Source organism: Pinus tabuliformis, chromosome 5_1 (assembly GCF_031772625.1).
Source record: "Pinus tabuliformis cultivar Carrire ecotype Pingquan chromosome 5_1, CPIR1, whole genome shotgun sequence".
NCBI lineage: Eukaryota > Viridiplantae > Streptophyta > Pinopsida > Pinales > Pinaceae > Pinus > Pinus tabuliformis.
The window spans coordinates 57,041,544-57,057,712 of NC_142305.1; the positions used below are offsets into that span (position 1 = coordinate 57,041,544).

The following is a 16,169-nucleotide window of genomic DNA, read 5'->3' on the forward strand; positions in this document are numbered from 1 at the left end:
GGGTTTTGCGTCAGCTTCTGGAGCCTCTGCATCAGCCCCTGGACCCTCTACGTCTCACACACTGGCCCTCTTTGGCTCTGCATAGCTCCTGGCTGCCTCTGCGTGGCCTCTAGCTGGCTTTGTGTCCCTCTCCTGGCTCTGTGCTGATCCTCCGCTACTAACTCTGCCTCTCTGCTATGTATTCATTTCCCCTCAGTTGCAACTCAGATCACTCACTCAATTTCCTCAGCAAACCCTGACCCTCAAGCCTCCTCTTATACTTTTCTCGTTGGTCCATCAATGGCCGAGATTAAATCTCTAATCAATAACTAAGATTATATTTGGCTTGATCCATGACTTTTGGACCACTCTAACTCAGTTTTATATTAATACCCATTAATATTTTATTTTTCCTAAGTTTAGACTGAGGAACTCCATTAAAAATATTAATTATTTTAATATCTCCCAAACTCCTTAGATTCTGCCCAAACCATTTCTGGGTCTTGGATATCTCATGTGCTTTAGCCTCTCCACCAATTTTCATGGCTAGAGAACATCCGATGCTACTCTAAATCAATAGAATACAACTCTATAATGGTGAATGATGTCTGGGAAGTAGTGCCTAGGCCTCAAGATAGATCAGCGGTATGCTCGAGATGGATCTACAAGATTATATATGCTGCAAACAACAGTGTGGAAAAATACAAAGCCAGGTTTGTGGATAAGGTGTATGCTCAGAAGGAAGGAATTGACTTCGAAGAGACCTCTGCCCCAGTAGCCAGGTATACATCTGTGAGAGCTGTGATATCTCTTGCAGCTCAGATGGGATGGGAGATTCATCATATGGATGTCAAAATGACATTCTTGAACGGGGTAATAGAAGAGGAAGTATACATTGAACAACCAGAAGGCTTTGAGACACATGAGAAGAAGTCTCATGTATGCAGATTAAAGAAAGCCTTGTATGGGCTCAAACAGGCACCTAGAGCGTGATATGGTTGAATTGATGGCTACTTGCAGAAGATGGGGTTCATTAAGAGTGACGCAGATCCAAATATTTACTATCTGGTTGTAGAGAATGAGCCTCTAATCCTAGTATTATATGTGGATGATCTTTTCCTGACAAGATCATCCAGGCTCGTCAAGGACTGCAAGAAGAATCTAGCCACAGAATTTGACATAAAGGATTTGGGACAAATGCACTATTTCTTGGGGTTGGAAGTTTGGCAGCAGAAGGGGGAGATCTTCCTTAGACAAGGGAGATATGCTACAGAAATTCTGAAGAGATTTAGGATGCAGGACTGTAGGCCTATGGCTACTCCAATGATCACCAACTGGAAGAAAATTGATGCATCAAAAGACAAGGATGTTGATCCCACCTTATACAGGCAGCTCGTAGGGTTGTTGATGTATCTGGTGAATACCAGGCCAAACATTTGTTACACTGTCAAAGTTTATGGTGGAACCGAGGAGGGCGCACTGGGCAGCAGCCAAACATGTTCTCTGATATATATAGGGAACAATCGACTATGGACTCTTGTACACCAGGAATAAGGATATCAAATTGAGTGAATTTACTGATGCAGATTGTGTTGGAAGTTCAGTGGATCGGAAAAGTACCTCTAGGTATTGTTTCAACGTTGGATTGGGAATGACCTCATGGTGTAGTAGGAAACAGAAATACGTAGCTTTGAGCTCAGATGAAGTGGAATATATGGCCGCTAGCACAACTTCGTGCGAAGCCATATGGCTTAAAAATCTGCTTGTGAACCTATTCAGAAGAAGGATGGAAGCGACCAGGATCATGTGTGATAATCATAGTTGCATCAAGCTCTTTGAGAATCCAGTATTTCATGATCGGTCAAAGCACATTGATATTCAGTGTCACTTTGTCAAAGACTGTGTCCAACGAGGAGTTGCACAGTTGAGCTACACTCCTACAGGAGAACAAGTGGCAGACATCCTTACCAAGGCCCTTGGAAGAACAAAGTTTGCTTATTTCAGGGAGAAGATGGAGATGATAAATAATCCATTTCAGTAGCAGAAATGGGTATGATGTTGCAGTGCTCATGCAGTGTTGGAAAGAAGGACCAACAACAACACGGATGCAGAGGGAGTTGCAGTGCAGATGCACTGTTGGGAGGAAGGACCAACAACAGCACGGATGCAAAGGGAGCTGCAGTACAAATGTAGCAGTGGCAGTGGTAGGGCCTTGGGCAGCAGTACAGGATGCAGCAGTGCGGAGGATGTTGGGTAGGAAGGCCAAACATCAACAAAGGAACTAGTGCCGTATAATTAGGGTGATGCTCAGTGGTGGAGTATTACTATAGCACATTCCTCGCCAAGAGGGAGTGTTGATTTGGGGTAGCATCGGATGTGCTCTAGCCATGAAAATTGGTGGAGAGGCTAAAGCACATGAGATCTCAAAGACCCAGAATCGTTTTGAAAAACTCCATCCGGATGAAGAGTTATTCAAATAATTAAGATTTTTAATGGGTTCCTAAGTCTAAACTTAGGAAAATAAAAATATTAATGGGTATTAATAAAGATATGGATGAGAAGCTTCTAAGAGACAAAGATCAAGTCTATTTTAATCTTAGCCGTTGATTAGGGATTTAATCTCAGTCGTTGATTCATCAACAAGAAAAGTATAAGAGAAGACTTGAGGGTCAAATGGAGATACACTGAGGGAGACCAGTCAATTTGATTTCTGGAGCGGGGCTTGCTAAGAAACTCAAACTAGAAGACTGGATTGCAGCAAGAGGTAGCGGGTACATAAGAGAGAGGCAGGGACAATGTCGGAGGACTAGGCAGAGATCAAAGAGGCATTCGTAGAGCCACTCAGGAAGACGCAGAGGCAGCAAGACTGCGTAGTCACTAGAGGGCCTGCGTGGGTGACACAAAGAGGCAGAGTGTTGACGTAGAGGGTTTGGGAACTGCGCAGAGGCTAGCTGGACTGATGCCGAGCCTAGGGGAGGCACTGGAGAATTTATCTCTGTTGGGTGAGCCAGTTTGGCACTCTAGTTGTACTTAAGAAAAGCTGATTAATAAAATCCTCCTCTGTCGGTTTTCCCGCATTGGATTTTTCCGGGGACAATTGTCCAAAAATTACTGTGTTGATGAGTTTGATTCTTGTGCAGGGATTTCTTTCTGTATAATGGTGTGATATTTGCAGTAGAATTTATTTTAATATTTACTGAAGGGATTTCGTAAATAACTTATTGAAGAATAAATAGGTAAAAAAAATCAGTTGCTGCAGTGGTGATTCGGGTAATCAAATTCTCACAAGACTTACTTCCAACCTCTCCCTTTACGGTGAAATAACCTTTACACAAGTAACACTAAGCACTCACCAGGCATGCAAACCTCGCTGTTCGAAGACAAAGCAGATCACTCTCACCAAATGGTATGAAGTCTAGTTGGGACTTCATACTGGGGAGATCCCTTGAATGTTGGCGGGTCCAACACCGTCAACAGGGTTATATCAGATAGCTCTTATTAATTTTTGGTTGTCTTCATGTAAGTCTGCAATACCATGAATTTGCTCAAATACTTCAAACAATGATTAGCATATCTTCCTGACATGTTTGTATTCAAACCTCTTCTTATTGATTCTTATCCCTGTGAGACCTTTTTTTTTTATCGAACCACAAAAGGTGTAACATATCAAATAACTGGAGGATTCTTCTGAGGGTATTATATCGACCTTTTATCATGAGTTTTGATCCTTCGAACTTTCTGAGATTCATCTTCAGGCTCTCGGTCCTAAAGATAACTTTGATGCCAAAACTTCCTAAATAAAAATGTTTAACTTTCTGCATTTTTATCTTTCCTCTGAGATGATTCGGATCTCTGAGATCATGACTGAAGCTTGACAAGGTTGAGGTCTTTTAGATTTTTAGGATTAACCATATTGAGGTTCGACCTCACTTATTCAAGACTATTCGGCCTACCTTCAAGCAAATCAGGCTTACGGAATTTTACAAGGCTGTTCTTTGTCGTTTTGATTTTAAGCTTCAGTTACTTTTCAGATATTCTGAGGTTATTCGACCTATACAACAAGCCCTGAAGCTCTGTACTAGGTTTGGATCTCTATCTCACCAATCACCACAAGTCACCACAGACCTCTGTATAACACTCACCACAAGTTCGGATCAACAGTCACCACAGACCTCTGTATAGCAGTCACCACAGGTTCAGATCAACACAGGTTCTGGCCCCTGTTCCTTAAGTGTCACTACAAGCTCACAAAATTCAAATCTTTGTTCAAAATGTATTACCACAGCTTTCGGCCTTCTAGCATAGAATTCGGACTGTGTACAGGAATCACTTCAAGAGACTTCAGAGATACCATGTATTCAATATACCTTTTTGTCCTGCTTCTATATATGATTTTTAAGCCCAGAATGATGTCTATATGCATAGGAATTAGGACGTCGATTTTATAGCAGCTTTATTCAACTTCAACGCTGTTCTTCAACCATAAGCTCTGATATCATGTTGAAATTTGAATGCATGATAGAATTTCTGAACATTATAATTACTTGTGGCTGTTAATATATATGCTTTTCATTTAGCATTTACTTCATTCATCAAGACATCAAGCAATTATTCAAGTATAATACACATAAGACAAGAGACAAGAAATTAGGCCAGAGGCCAAGGCAAAACCCACAAGGGGAAAACCCAGCAATCCTTTCCTTATAGAATCTTAATCAACAATAGAAATCCAAGTCATAGATAAACTGACCAGTAGACCAATTACCCAAGTGCCAAGTCAGCCCTCTTCCAAGCAACAACTGTCCACAATGAGTCTGGTTACAGGATGCCATATTCCTGTCCTTGGATGACATGTTCCACAGAGAAAGGATGCCTCAGAAACTCGCAACCTCAGGTAGCTCAGATATCACAGATATACAGTGCCACAGGAAGTTTGTCTATCACATAAATGTGTAGTCTCTGGAGTTCGCATAAACATAGGAGATTGGGGCCTTAAAACTTGTATCCCACAAAAAAATAATGCCTCAGATGTCACTGAATTTCCTCTTAGATCAGATCCAAATTGGTTGCCAAATGGTAGAAAGTAATGCCACTATATAGTTGTTTCCTCATCCGAAAAGGTGCCTCTAAAGGATGAGCCGACCTGTCATCTGGAGAGCTGACTTGGCAGTTGGGATTTGACCAAAAGACATAAAAATTTAATTTTCATTTTCTTTAAAATGTCCAAATAGGACATAACAAAAATAATTTTATTTTTGACTCAAATGAATTCTTTTTGACTCTTTACAAGATCATGATTATAAAGACCAAACCTAGTTATAATTTCAACACAGTGAACCATAAAAACACAGAATTTTCAATTCTTCTCCAGCAAATCTGGCCCATGAGTTCCAGACAAAAGGATTGACCAGATAGGACACAATTTTTACTATTAGACATCATTCTTCAACCCTTCTTCCTATTGCTTGATTCCCATTTGCAGGAATGTTGATGATATATGATGTATTTTCAGGATGAATGATTCGTTTTGTCCTCTGCATTAATGAACTCTAAGATGCGTATGAATTTTGTCTCAAATAAATAAACATTGAAGCCTCCACTTATGATATTTTCCTGTCTCTGGCATTTCTTAATTCAAAAGTTCTCATATTTAAACTTCCATGTGGCTTCTGATAATCAAGCTTCATTGCTGGTGTTTATGTCTTGCTGCTTGCGACTGTTTATAGACCCATTGTTCTGCAATTATAAATTATTGCAAATGCTTGTTCAGCAGTGGAACTAGTTTTCTACATCGCTCAGTATTAACAGTATGCTTCAAGCTATGAGTCCATTGATGCCTTTTATTTCTGTTACTCTATGAAGTAATTTGGCTTTAACAATTTTTCATGTTTAGATACATTGCCATTTTAAGCTAAGTTCAGTTTATTAACTACAGGAATGTCTATTTTGACACAAATCTGGTAATTGCTGTTTTTGCGATATTATCATGCGTAGATATTTATAACCTTCTGGAGTGTGAAATCTAGACTTCTGCAGGAATTAAATCATTTCTAAGTTATCTTCATGAACTTTGACATTTTATGAAACCTGTACAATGGTTTTGCATTAAGCTCTATTATTATGCTCTTCATATAGTATAACATCTATCCACATCTATGGATAGGTAGGTCAATTTAAAAACTAATTGAATATATTGTCAGAATAAATCTTTCATTTAACAAAATCTTCCTTGACTTTATTGTCGGTGTGGCTACACAGAATTATCTAGTAATTTGTCAGAGTAGTGCTTTAGGCTAGTTGATTTTCTTTTCATCAACGAAATTAATTGAAGGAATTTCTATATCTTTTTTAGGTTTTGGAGGTAATTGGGTTTCTGTATCAGTATGTGAAGTTTCTGCGTGACATGGCTCCAGAAGAATGGGTATTTAAGGAGCTTCAAGATATTGCAAACCTAGAATTTAAATTTCCAGACTCGCTGCCCCCAGATGACTATGCGGCAAGGCTTGCAGGTTTGCTGTCTATCCCTGTTTGTTGTTTTATGACATGTTTTGCCACTTCCCACCCTTACCCTGCATATGATTATGGTTATGCTTGATTTTGGATTTATCTCGTGATTGATTATAAGGCTAGGAGGAATTATATGGATCTAATAATATGTTGGCTACATTGGTTATATGACTACACTTAGCTCACTCATAGTATGCTAGCATTGTATGGTAGTGTAGGATGCATGCATATCATTTTGCATGGCTAATATCACCATAGTATGTTCTCATACTAGATTAGAATGCATTTAGATTAGGCTTGCATCTTAAGATAGATTTACTTTTCTGTATGGATTTATTATTTTATGAAAAACATGGGCAATACAAGTATGCCCAATGCACATGCTTCCAATAGTTGTTTTGTGGTGTGCGGGACATAGGTCTACGTCCCAGGAGATTGCTAGAGTTCTCATGACCTCCCCGCTTGAGTAAATGGATCATGCGCTCTATAGTGAGCTCATGTCCCAGTTGGAGCCAAATGTTTCTCACCAAAAGTGGGTACCCTAGGAGAGCCTTTCTCCTATTCATCTTCTTCCAACTAGCAGCCAACAGCCCACGAGCCATCTTATAGTCCCAATGTAATGTGTCATTTAGTTCCACTCCCTATATCAGTGATATGTTTCCTCGCCCATTTGTCGAGAGCACATGTTAGAAGGTGGGAAATTTCACCCAAAGGTACTGTTTTCATTGTGCAATTGAGTGCTTATGCTTGTTCTTTATTTGGGCATGTTGTCACCCGAGTTGTATAGGCACCGCGACAATGCTCAAGACGGGGGTTGTCACTCTGATCCCCGCCCACTCCATTCTAGTTGTCTCCCAACAAAAGGCTATGGGGATAGTCCCTATGGAATGAGATGAAGGAAAACAAGTTGGTTTCCAACTTGTTTGGGATACACAGATGAGTGGCCGAGCCAATTGGTTAAATTTGAGCAATATTATTGATTAGATTATATTATAAAATATGAGACCAGTGCCTTAAGGGAGTCACAAAATGGGGTATGAGGAAAGTATGAAATAGTCAATGATTTTCTTACCCTAGACAAGGTGGAAAGGATCAAAGAAAGTATTTCACTAAATGAGGTTTCTTTGACCCTGGTGTTGATTTGGGGTGGCATCAGATGTGTTCTAACTATGAAAATTGGTGGAGAGGCTGAAGCACATGAGATCTCCAAGACCCAGAAATGGTTTGGGCAGATTCTACCTGGTTTGGGAGATATTAAAATAATTAATATTTTTAATGGAGTTCCTAAGTCTAAACTTAGGAAAAATAAAATATTAATGGGTATTAATATAAAACTGGGTTAGAAGGTTCCAAAAGACATGGATCAAGCCAAATTTAATCTTAGCCGTTGATTAGAGATGTAATCTCGGCTGTTGAAGGACCAACAGGAAAAGTATAAGAAGAAGCTTGAGGTTCAGTTGGAGAACACACTGAGGGAGACTAGTTAGTTCGATTTCTAGAGCAGGGTTTGCTGAGAAATTTGAACTAGTGGTCTAGATTGCAGCAAGAGGTATCGAGTAGGGAAAAAAGAGGTAGGAACAGTACCAGAAGATCAGCGCAGAGGTTAGAGAGGCAGACACAGAGGCAGCAGGACTGCTCAGTCATTGGAGGGCTTGCGTGGGTGATGCAGGGAGGCCTAGTGCTGACGCAGAGGGTCTGGGAGCTGCGTAGAGGCCAGCAAGTTTGACATTGAGTCTGGGGAGGTGTTGGAGAATTTATCTCTATTGGGTAAGCCAGTTTGGCACCCAGTTGTACTCAAGAATAGCTGATTAATAAAATCCTCCTTTGCTGCACTAGTTTTCTCGCATTGGTTTTTCCGGGGACAATTGTCCAAAATATCTATGTTGATGTGTTTGATTCTTGTGCATGTATTTGTTTTTGTATTATGGTGATGTCTGCAACATAATTTATTTCAATGTTTACTGAAGGATTTTCGTAAATAACTTATTGGAAAATAACTAGGTAAAATAAATCAGTTGTTGCAGTGATAGAATTTTCACATGGAATCAGAGCGAGTAATCAGAGATAGGAAGGGAAAATCAATTATGTGTTGAGAACATGATGCAAAGGCATCTATGACAGGAGACTCGCACAGATTTTCAGAAAATTGCACAAGAGACAGTAATTTTGATTTCTCTATGTGGGCTTCTAGATTGGAAGAAGAATTTGCTTGTGTGACAAGCTTTGCATCATCAGAAGTATGGTATACAGACAATGGAGCCCCCTAGAATATGACGGGAATCTGGGAATGTTTCTCAGATTATTAGGAGGAAAGGATGAATTTTTAGATCACCATGGGGAATAAGGAAAAGTGTACTCTAATAGGGAAGGGTACCATAGTTTTTCAAACAAAAATGGGAGAGAGGTATTGTGCTACCAACGTGCTGCATGTACTAGGACTGGGGATGAACTTACTTTTCGTATCGCAACTTCAAGGCAAGGGCTATGACGTTTTCTTCATCAAGGAGAAAGTATACGTCAAACACCCGAGCCAAAAAAAGAAAGTGTCACGGGATCAGAAGTAACAGGTTTTACAGATTACAACTATAATCACCAATGCCACTGATAGGCAATCATGGAGACAAGGATTTGAACGAGCTATGGCACAGAAGAATGGATCATTTGCACCATGGGGCTCTAAGAATTCTCAGGAAAACTGTAACAGGAGTTCTGGATCTTAGTACAAAATGAGATGATGTATGCGGAGGATGTGCTCTAGGAAAGTATGCCAAAGCGGCATTTCCTAGAAGTAAAAATAGGGCCAAGAGTGTATTAGGATTGATACACTCAAATCTCTATGGACCTATGTCCACTAAAGCTCTTAGTGGTGCCGAGTACTTCGTCACCTTCATTGATGACCACTCAAGGAAAACTTGGATTTATTTTCTGAAAACCAAGGACGAGGTTTTATGTCGATTCAAAGAGTTCAAGGCTCTGGTAGAGAACCTAACAGGGAAGAAAATAAGAGTTTTGTGCTCAGATAATGGAGAGTATGTCAATAAGGACTTCACTAATTTTTGCGCCAAGGAGGGCATTAGAAGAGAGTGGACAACTCCTTACAATCCAGAGCAGAATGAAGTAGAAAATATAAAGAACAGGACTATCATGGAAGCAGCTAGGGCCATCATGTATGATTAGGATATGCCAAAATTCCTGTGGGAAGAAGCATGCAACACGACAATCTATGTTCAGAATAGAATTCCTCATTGGGAATTGAGCAAGATTACTCTAGAGAAAGTCTTCACAGGGAAGACACCTGAAGTCAGTCATTTCAGGATATTTGGGAGCTTAGCATATTGCCGCATAACCGAGGAAAAGAGGAAGAAGCTGGATCAAATTGCAGAGAAAGGATATCTAGTGGGATACAACGAGAACGCTAAGGCATACAAAATCTATCTCTTAGGGAGTAGGAAGGTAGTAGTTCGACGAGATGTGAAGTTCATTGAGGGTAGGGCCTCAGAAAATCTCGAGAAATGCCTTCCGAGGAGCAGTCAAAAGATTAACCGTTCGTCAAACCACTTCAACCAATTTTAGTAAAGAATTCTTTCTCGGAATAGGAAGAATCACAGGAGGAGGAGGAGCTAACAAAAACACCTACTACCAAAGGAAGAACGAGCAAGGAACTTCGTCAGGTTCTGCGAGATGCAGAGGATTTCATCAATGCACCAAGAAACAATAAAAGGGAGCGAAAACAATTAGATAGATATCAAGCATTAGTAGCTCAGGATGGGGAGCCTGCCAGTTTTCAGGAGGCTACTCAACATCAGGTTTGGTTGGATGCGATGGTAGAGGAATACAATTCCATAATGGTGAACGATGTCTGGGAGGTAGTGTTGAGGCCTCAGGACAGATCGGTGGTAGGTTTGAGATGGATCTACAAGATTAAATATGCTGCAGACGATAGTGTGGAAAAATACAAAGCCAGGTTTGTGGCTAAGAGGTATGCTCAAAAGGAAGGAATTGACAACGAAGAGACCTTCGCCCCAGTAGCCAGGTATACATCTATTAGAACCGTGATATCTCTTGCAACACAGGTGGGATGGGAGATTCATCAGATGGATGTCAAAACGACATTCCTGAACAGGGTGATAGAAGAGGAGGTAGACATTGAATATCCAAAAGGCTTTGAGACACATCAGAAGTCTTATGTATGCAGATTGAAGAAAGCCTTGTATGGGCTGAAACAGGCACCTAGAGCATGGTATGGTCGAATTGATATCTACTTGCAGAAGATGGGATTTGTCAAGAGTGATGCAGATCCAAATCTCTACTATCTAGTTGTAGAGAATGAGCCTCTAATCCTAGTATTATATGTGGATGATCTCTTCCTGACAAGATCATCCAGGCCCATCGGGGACTGCAAGAAGAATCTAGCCACGGAATTTGACATGAAGGATTTGGGACAGATGCATTACTTCCTGGGGTTAGAAGTTTGGTAGCAAAAAGGGGAGATCTTCCTTGGACAAGGGAGGTATGCTACAAAAATTCTGAAGAGGTTTAGGATGCAGGATTGTAGACCCATGGCTATTCCAATGATCACCAACTGGAAGAAAATTGATGCATCAGAAGACAAGGATGTTGATCCCACCTTATACAGGTAGCTCATAGGGTCCTTGATGTATCTGGTCAATACCGGGCTAGACATTTGTTACACTGTCAACACCCTCAGTCAGTTCATGGTGGAACCAAAGAGGGCGCACTGGGCAGCAGCCAAACATGTTCTCAGATATATACATGGAACAAAAGATTATGGACTCTTGTACACCAGGAGTAAGGATATCAGTTTGAGTGGATTTACTGATGTAGATTGTGCTAGAAGTTTAGTGGATCGGAAAAGTACCTCTGGGTATTGTTTCAACATTGGATCGGTAATGACCTCTTGGTGCAGTAGGAAACAGAAATCCGTAGCTCTAAGCTCAGCTGAGGTAGAATATATGGCAATTATTTGCAAGTGCACCCTGAATAATATTGGTTAATTCATGATTGTTAAGGCTTTGGGAACCACTCTTCTCCTTCTGGATTGATCTCTCCAACATTTTTTTGAAGATAGTGAAATTTTCTTATGTTAAAAAGATTTTGTCCCTTGATATCAATTGTCGAGAACATTGGGTTTTCCTCCTATGCCGTATTTCTTCTAACCAAGATAGATTTATATAAATTGGATTATGGTATGATTTTAAGTCTCACATATTCTCTCCAAACTTAACTTCATCTATCATATCTATTAAGATTTGTCAACAAATAATATAGTCAATAATACTCGCCCTATCGTATGTGTTGCAAATGAAGTTCTCAAGCCCTTTCCATCTATCTGAGAAGAAAGATGGAGGCGACCAAGATCATGTGTGATAATCAGAGTTGCATCAAGCTCTCTGAGAATCCAGTATTTCATGATTAATCAAAGCATATTGATATTTGCTGTCACTTCGTCAGAGACTGTGTCCAACGAGGAGTTGTACAGTTGAGCTACACTCCTACAAGAGAACAGGTGGCAGACATCCTTACCAAGGCCCTTGGAAGAACAAAGTTTGATTATTTCAGGGAGAAAATGTGGATGATAAAGAACCCATTTCAATAGAAGTAATGCATATGATGTTGCAGTGCAGTAGCAGTAGCATGATGCATCATGATGAGAAGAGGTTGCAGTGCATATGCAATGTTGGGAAGAAGGACTAGCAACAGCACGGATGCAGAGGGAGTTGCAATGCACATGCAGTGTTGGGACTCGGGAGAAAGGACCAGCAACAACACAGATGCCGAGGCAGCTGTCGTACGGATGCAACAGCGGAAGTGGCAGAGCCATGGGCATCAATACAGGATGCAACAGTGCAGAGGATGTTGGGCGGGGAGGCCTGGCATCAGAATAGGTACTCGTGCCATATAATGAGAGTGATGCTCAGTGTAGACTATTACTAGAGCACAGTCCTCGCTAAGAGGGGGTGTTGATTTGGGGTAGCATCGGATGTGTTATAGCCATGAAAATTGGTGTAGAGGCTAAAGCACATGAGATATCCAAGACCCAAAAATGGTTTGGGCAGATTCTACTTGGTTTGGGAGATATTAAAATAATTAATATTTTTAATGAAAAATAAAATATTAATGGGTAGTAATATAAAACTGGGTTAGAAGATTCCAAAAGACATGGATCAAGCCAAATCTAATCTTAGCCATTGATTAGAGATGTAATCTCAGTCGTTGAAAAAAGTATAATAAGAGGCTTGGGGGTCAGTTGGAGAACGCAGTAAGGGAACCAGTCAGTTCGATTTCTAAAGTGGGGTTTGCTGAGAAATTCGAACTAGTGGTCTGGTTTGCAGCAAGAGATAGCGAGTACGGAATAGAGAGGCAGGAACAACACCAAAAGATCAACGTACAGGTTAGAGAGGCAGACGCAAAGCCTCTCAGGCAGACACAGAGACAGCAAGACTACGCAGTCACTGGAGGGCCTGCGTGGGTGATGCTGAGTCTGGGGGAGGGTGTTGGAGAATTTATCTCTATTGGGTAAGCCAGTTTGGCACCCAGTTGTACTCAAGAATAGCTGATTAATAAAATCCTCCTCTATTGCATCCATTTTCCCGCATTGAGTTTTTCTGGGGATAACTGTCCAAAATATTCGTGTTGATGTGTTGATGTGTTGATTTTATTTTGGTTTACCAAGTACTTTAATTTCTCCAAACAAAACTCCTTTCTACTCAAGCCAACAATGGTAAAAAAACTTTAACTCATTAACCACTTAATGTTAATAAGCTAAGTAGAGCCACACATAGTGAGACAAAAATAGTATAATGGAAAAATAAATATATCCAATGCCAAGGGAAGTAGAGCTTTAATATAAATTTCTTCCTTCAACTGTGTAGATATGTTGCTGGAAATAAAAAATGTCCCCATCTACTCAATTGAAACTTCTCCGAATTTAAAAAACATTCTCAAAATGCCTTCAAACATGGAATTTGAAAAATAATTCTACTCCCAATAAAAAACTGGCAATATCATGACAAAATACCTTTCAACATTGGTAGTTGCGACTTATGGTAGATTTATCTCTTTTTCCTTCAAACTTCAAGCTGCCCCATCCAGACACTGCACACTGCCCTCACAAATCTTCAGCAGAATATTGCAGCTCTATTCGACCACGCTCAGCAATGAATTCTGCTTCACTCTCAGATTCCAGCGCTGCACAGCAATTACGGATTCAATGTAGCATTAAACAACTCCAGCCATTTCAGTCACAAGCGCTCTACATGTACAAGCACTCTGCACTGCATAACAGTTCTGTTCAATCTCACAACAGTTCTGTTCAACCTCACACGACAACAAATTTTAGGTACACAACAATGGCTTCTGAAACAAAGTCCAAACTGGCTCTGATACCAGATGAAACAGGAATACATAAATTCAGATAACAGCAGCTACAACTGCTTTATTACAGAACCAAAGAAATTACACAACCAAAAACTGAGAGTGAATTCTCTTCCTCGGCTAAGCATATGTATTTATACCAAAATTAATGTCGGTTACAGCAATTAAAATATTCATGTCCCAGGCAGTGCTGCCCTTTCGTTCTGCAGGCGGTGAGGCAGTGCTGACCTCCGGAAGAATGAAGAGCCAAGGCGGTGGCGGTCGTGAAATAATTATTTTTACAAAAATGATTACAAAAGATCCACTTTCTTACATATGCAAGGAGGGATAGCATGTTTCCCCTGGTTGAAACTTGAAGACTATCTATATCCTGCCTGGACATGACATTCCGGGCTAAAATTTGTAATATTGAAATCTGATTTAAATCTGAGCCACTAAATTAATATATCTTAAATAGAAGATTTTTGTGATTTATTGGGTGCTACTACATCCAAATTTAGTGGTAGTCTGCTAGCTTGCAGTTGGAATACTTATACGTCACTGTTGGAAAGCAGCACTCTGTCCTCGCCAGATTCGGAGTCTACTTTATTGCTCACTCACGCTCAACTCTGTGTTGCTTCCGGCAAACGACGCGACCTCGTTTACCTCTCCTTGGGCCGTAATCTGCGTCTCAATCGGTTCGGCCTCCGAATCGTTGTACGGTGCTATACAGTGGTTTTTTGGCACTGTGGGTCAATCCCCTAAATTTGTCTGCTCCTTTACAGCGAATGAGAGGAAATCGAGTCCGGGAGTCGGCCATTATGGATACAAAGAATTAAAAGGTCACGAGTTAGAATCTCTGAGCTGTCCAGGAGAACAGCTAAAGATGGAGCCCATGGGGTTTTGGGGCAGGGCATTTATGAGCAGAGCAACGTGGTGAGCAGTGTGGTCAGCGATATAAGCAGAGTAGTGTGGGCAATAGCGAGAGCAGCGAGCAGCGAACAGTGAGCAGTGTGAAAACAAGGAGTTTTTATGCAGCGGAAAAATTGAGCAGCGAGCAAGCAACAGCGAATGCATTCAAACATGACAAAAGAACCAGAAATTTCAGAACATGTGGAAACAAATGATTTAGGACAAGTGAAAATTGCCTCATCCACCAAAGCTGGGAAGTGGGTTTGGGTCAATGCCAAACAATGTCAGGGCATTTTAAAATGAAGAATAGCCCGTCTAAAATGGGAGCAAGCAAGGAAGAAAAGTAACCAAGTCCTTCGCAAAAAGCACTCAAACAAGTCTCCTCCACAAGCACATGGCAACAAGAAGTCCAAAGGAAAAACCATTGATGATTTTGCCTTATATAGTCCCACATCCACACCTCTCACCTGGTCATCTGATCTTTATGTGAAAGAATTGTTAAATGCAAAACAAAGGTTGGAGGTTTTAGAAGCTAAAGGGCAGGAAAGAGATCATAAAATTCATATAATAACGGCTGAAAACAAGGCGTTAACAGAAAGCAATAAAATTTTAGAAGAACAAGTGGCATTGCTACAGGAAGCTCTCATGATAGGGAAGACAGAATGGCAACGCATGAAGGCGGATGTGCAAAACATAAAGAAATCTGTAGTGGAAAGTATAGAGGTAGTGAATGTGAAATCATCCCAGGATAAAGGGAAAATGATTGTTCAAATAAACAACCATGAAGAGAACGCAAAAGAAGAAATGAAAGAAGATTCCACCAAAGTTTCCAAAACTTGGGCTCAAGTTATTAGCAATTCTGCTAATAAGGAAGGAGAAACAAATATTCAGGTTGACAACATGCAAGATAGTGAAGACAAGGAAAGACAAAATAGGGCAACAAACATAATTATTAAAGGGGTGAAAGACTATGGAAAAAATGAATGTACTCTTGACCTTGCAAGAGACTTCTTGAAAGACAAGTTGCTATGGCAAGGACAAATATGCCAAGCATGGAGGGTGGGTAAGTTTAACGGGGAGAGAGCCAGGCCCATAAAAGTCATTATGCCTAGCTTGCGTGATAAATATATTATTCTAAGCAAGAAACATCTCTTGAGGGGTTCTCGTTTTTTCCTAGAAGAAGATTTAACTGTAAAACAACAGGTGGAAAGAAGAGAGGAAATTTTAAAGGTTAGGGCAGCGAGAGATGAAGGAAAGAGAGCATGGATTTATAAAGGCAAAGCTGTGATAGTGCAATTTGGACCTCCTTCCAGAACAGAGCAGCAATATGGTAATAAAGAAGAGGCAACAAACTCTTCAACAGGAAATCAGAAAGCAAGGTCAGTATGGGAAAACAG

At 40.5% G+C, this 16,169-nt stretch overlaps 1 protein-coding gene across 1 annotated transcript in view; it reads left to right on the forward strand.

Moving 5' to 3' along the window:
* LOC149163430 (nardilysin-like) overlaps positions 1-16,169 on the forward strand; it is a 694,409-nt gene that overhangs the window by 416,371 nt on the left and 261,869 nt on the right. Inside the window, exon 10 of the mRNA XM_089431708.1 lies at positions 6,332-6,488. Coding sequence (XP_089287834.1) covers positions 6,332-6,488 — 157 coding nt within the window. The remainder of the gene's footprint in view (positions 1-6,331; positions 6,489-16,169) is intronic.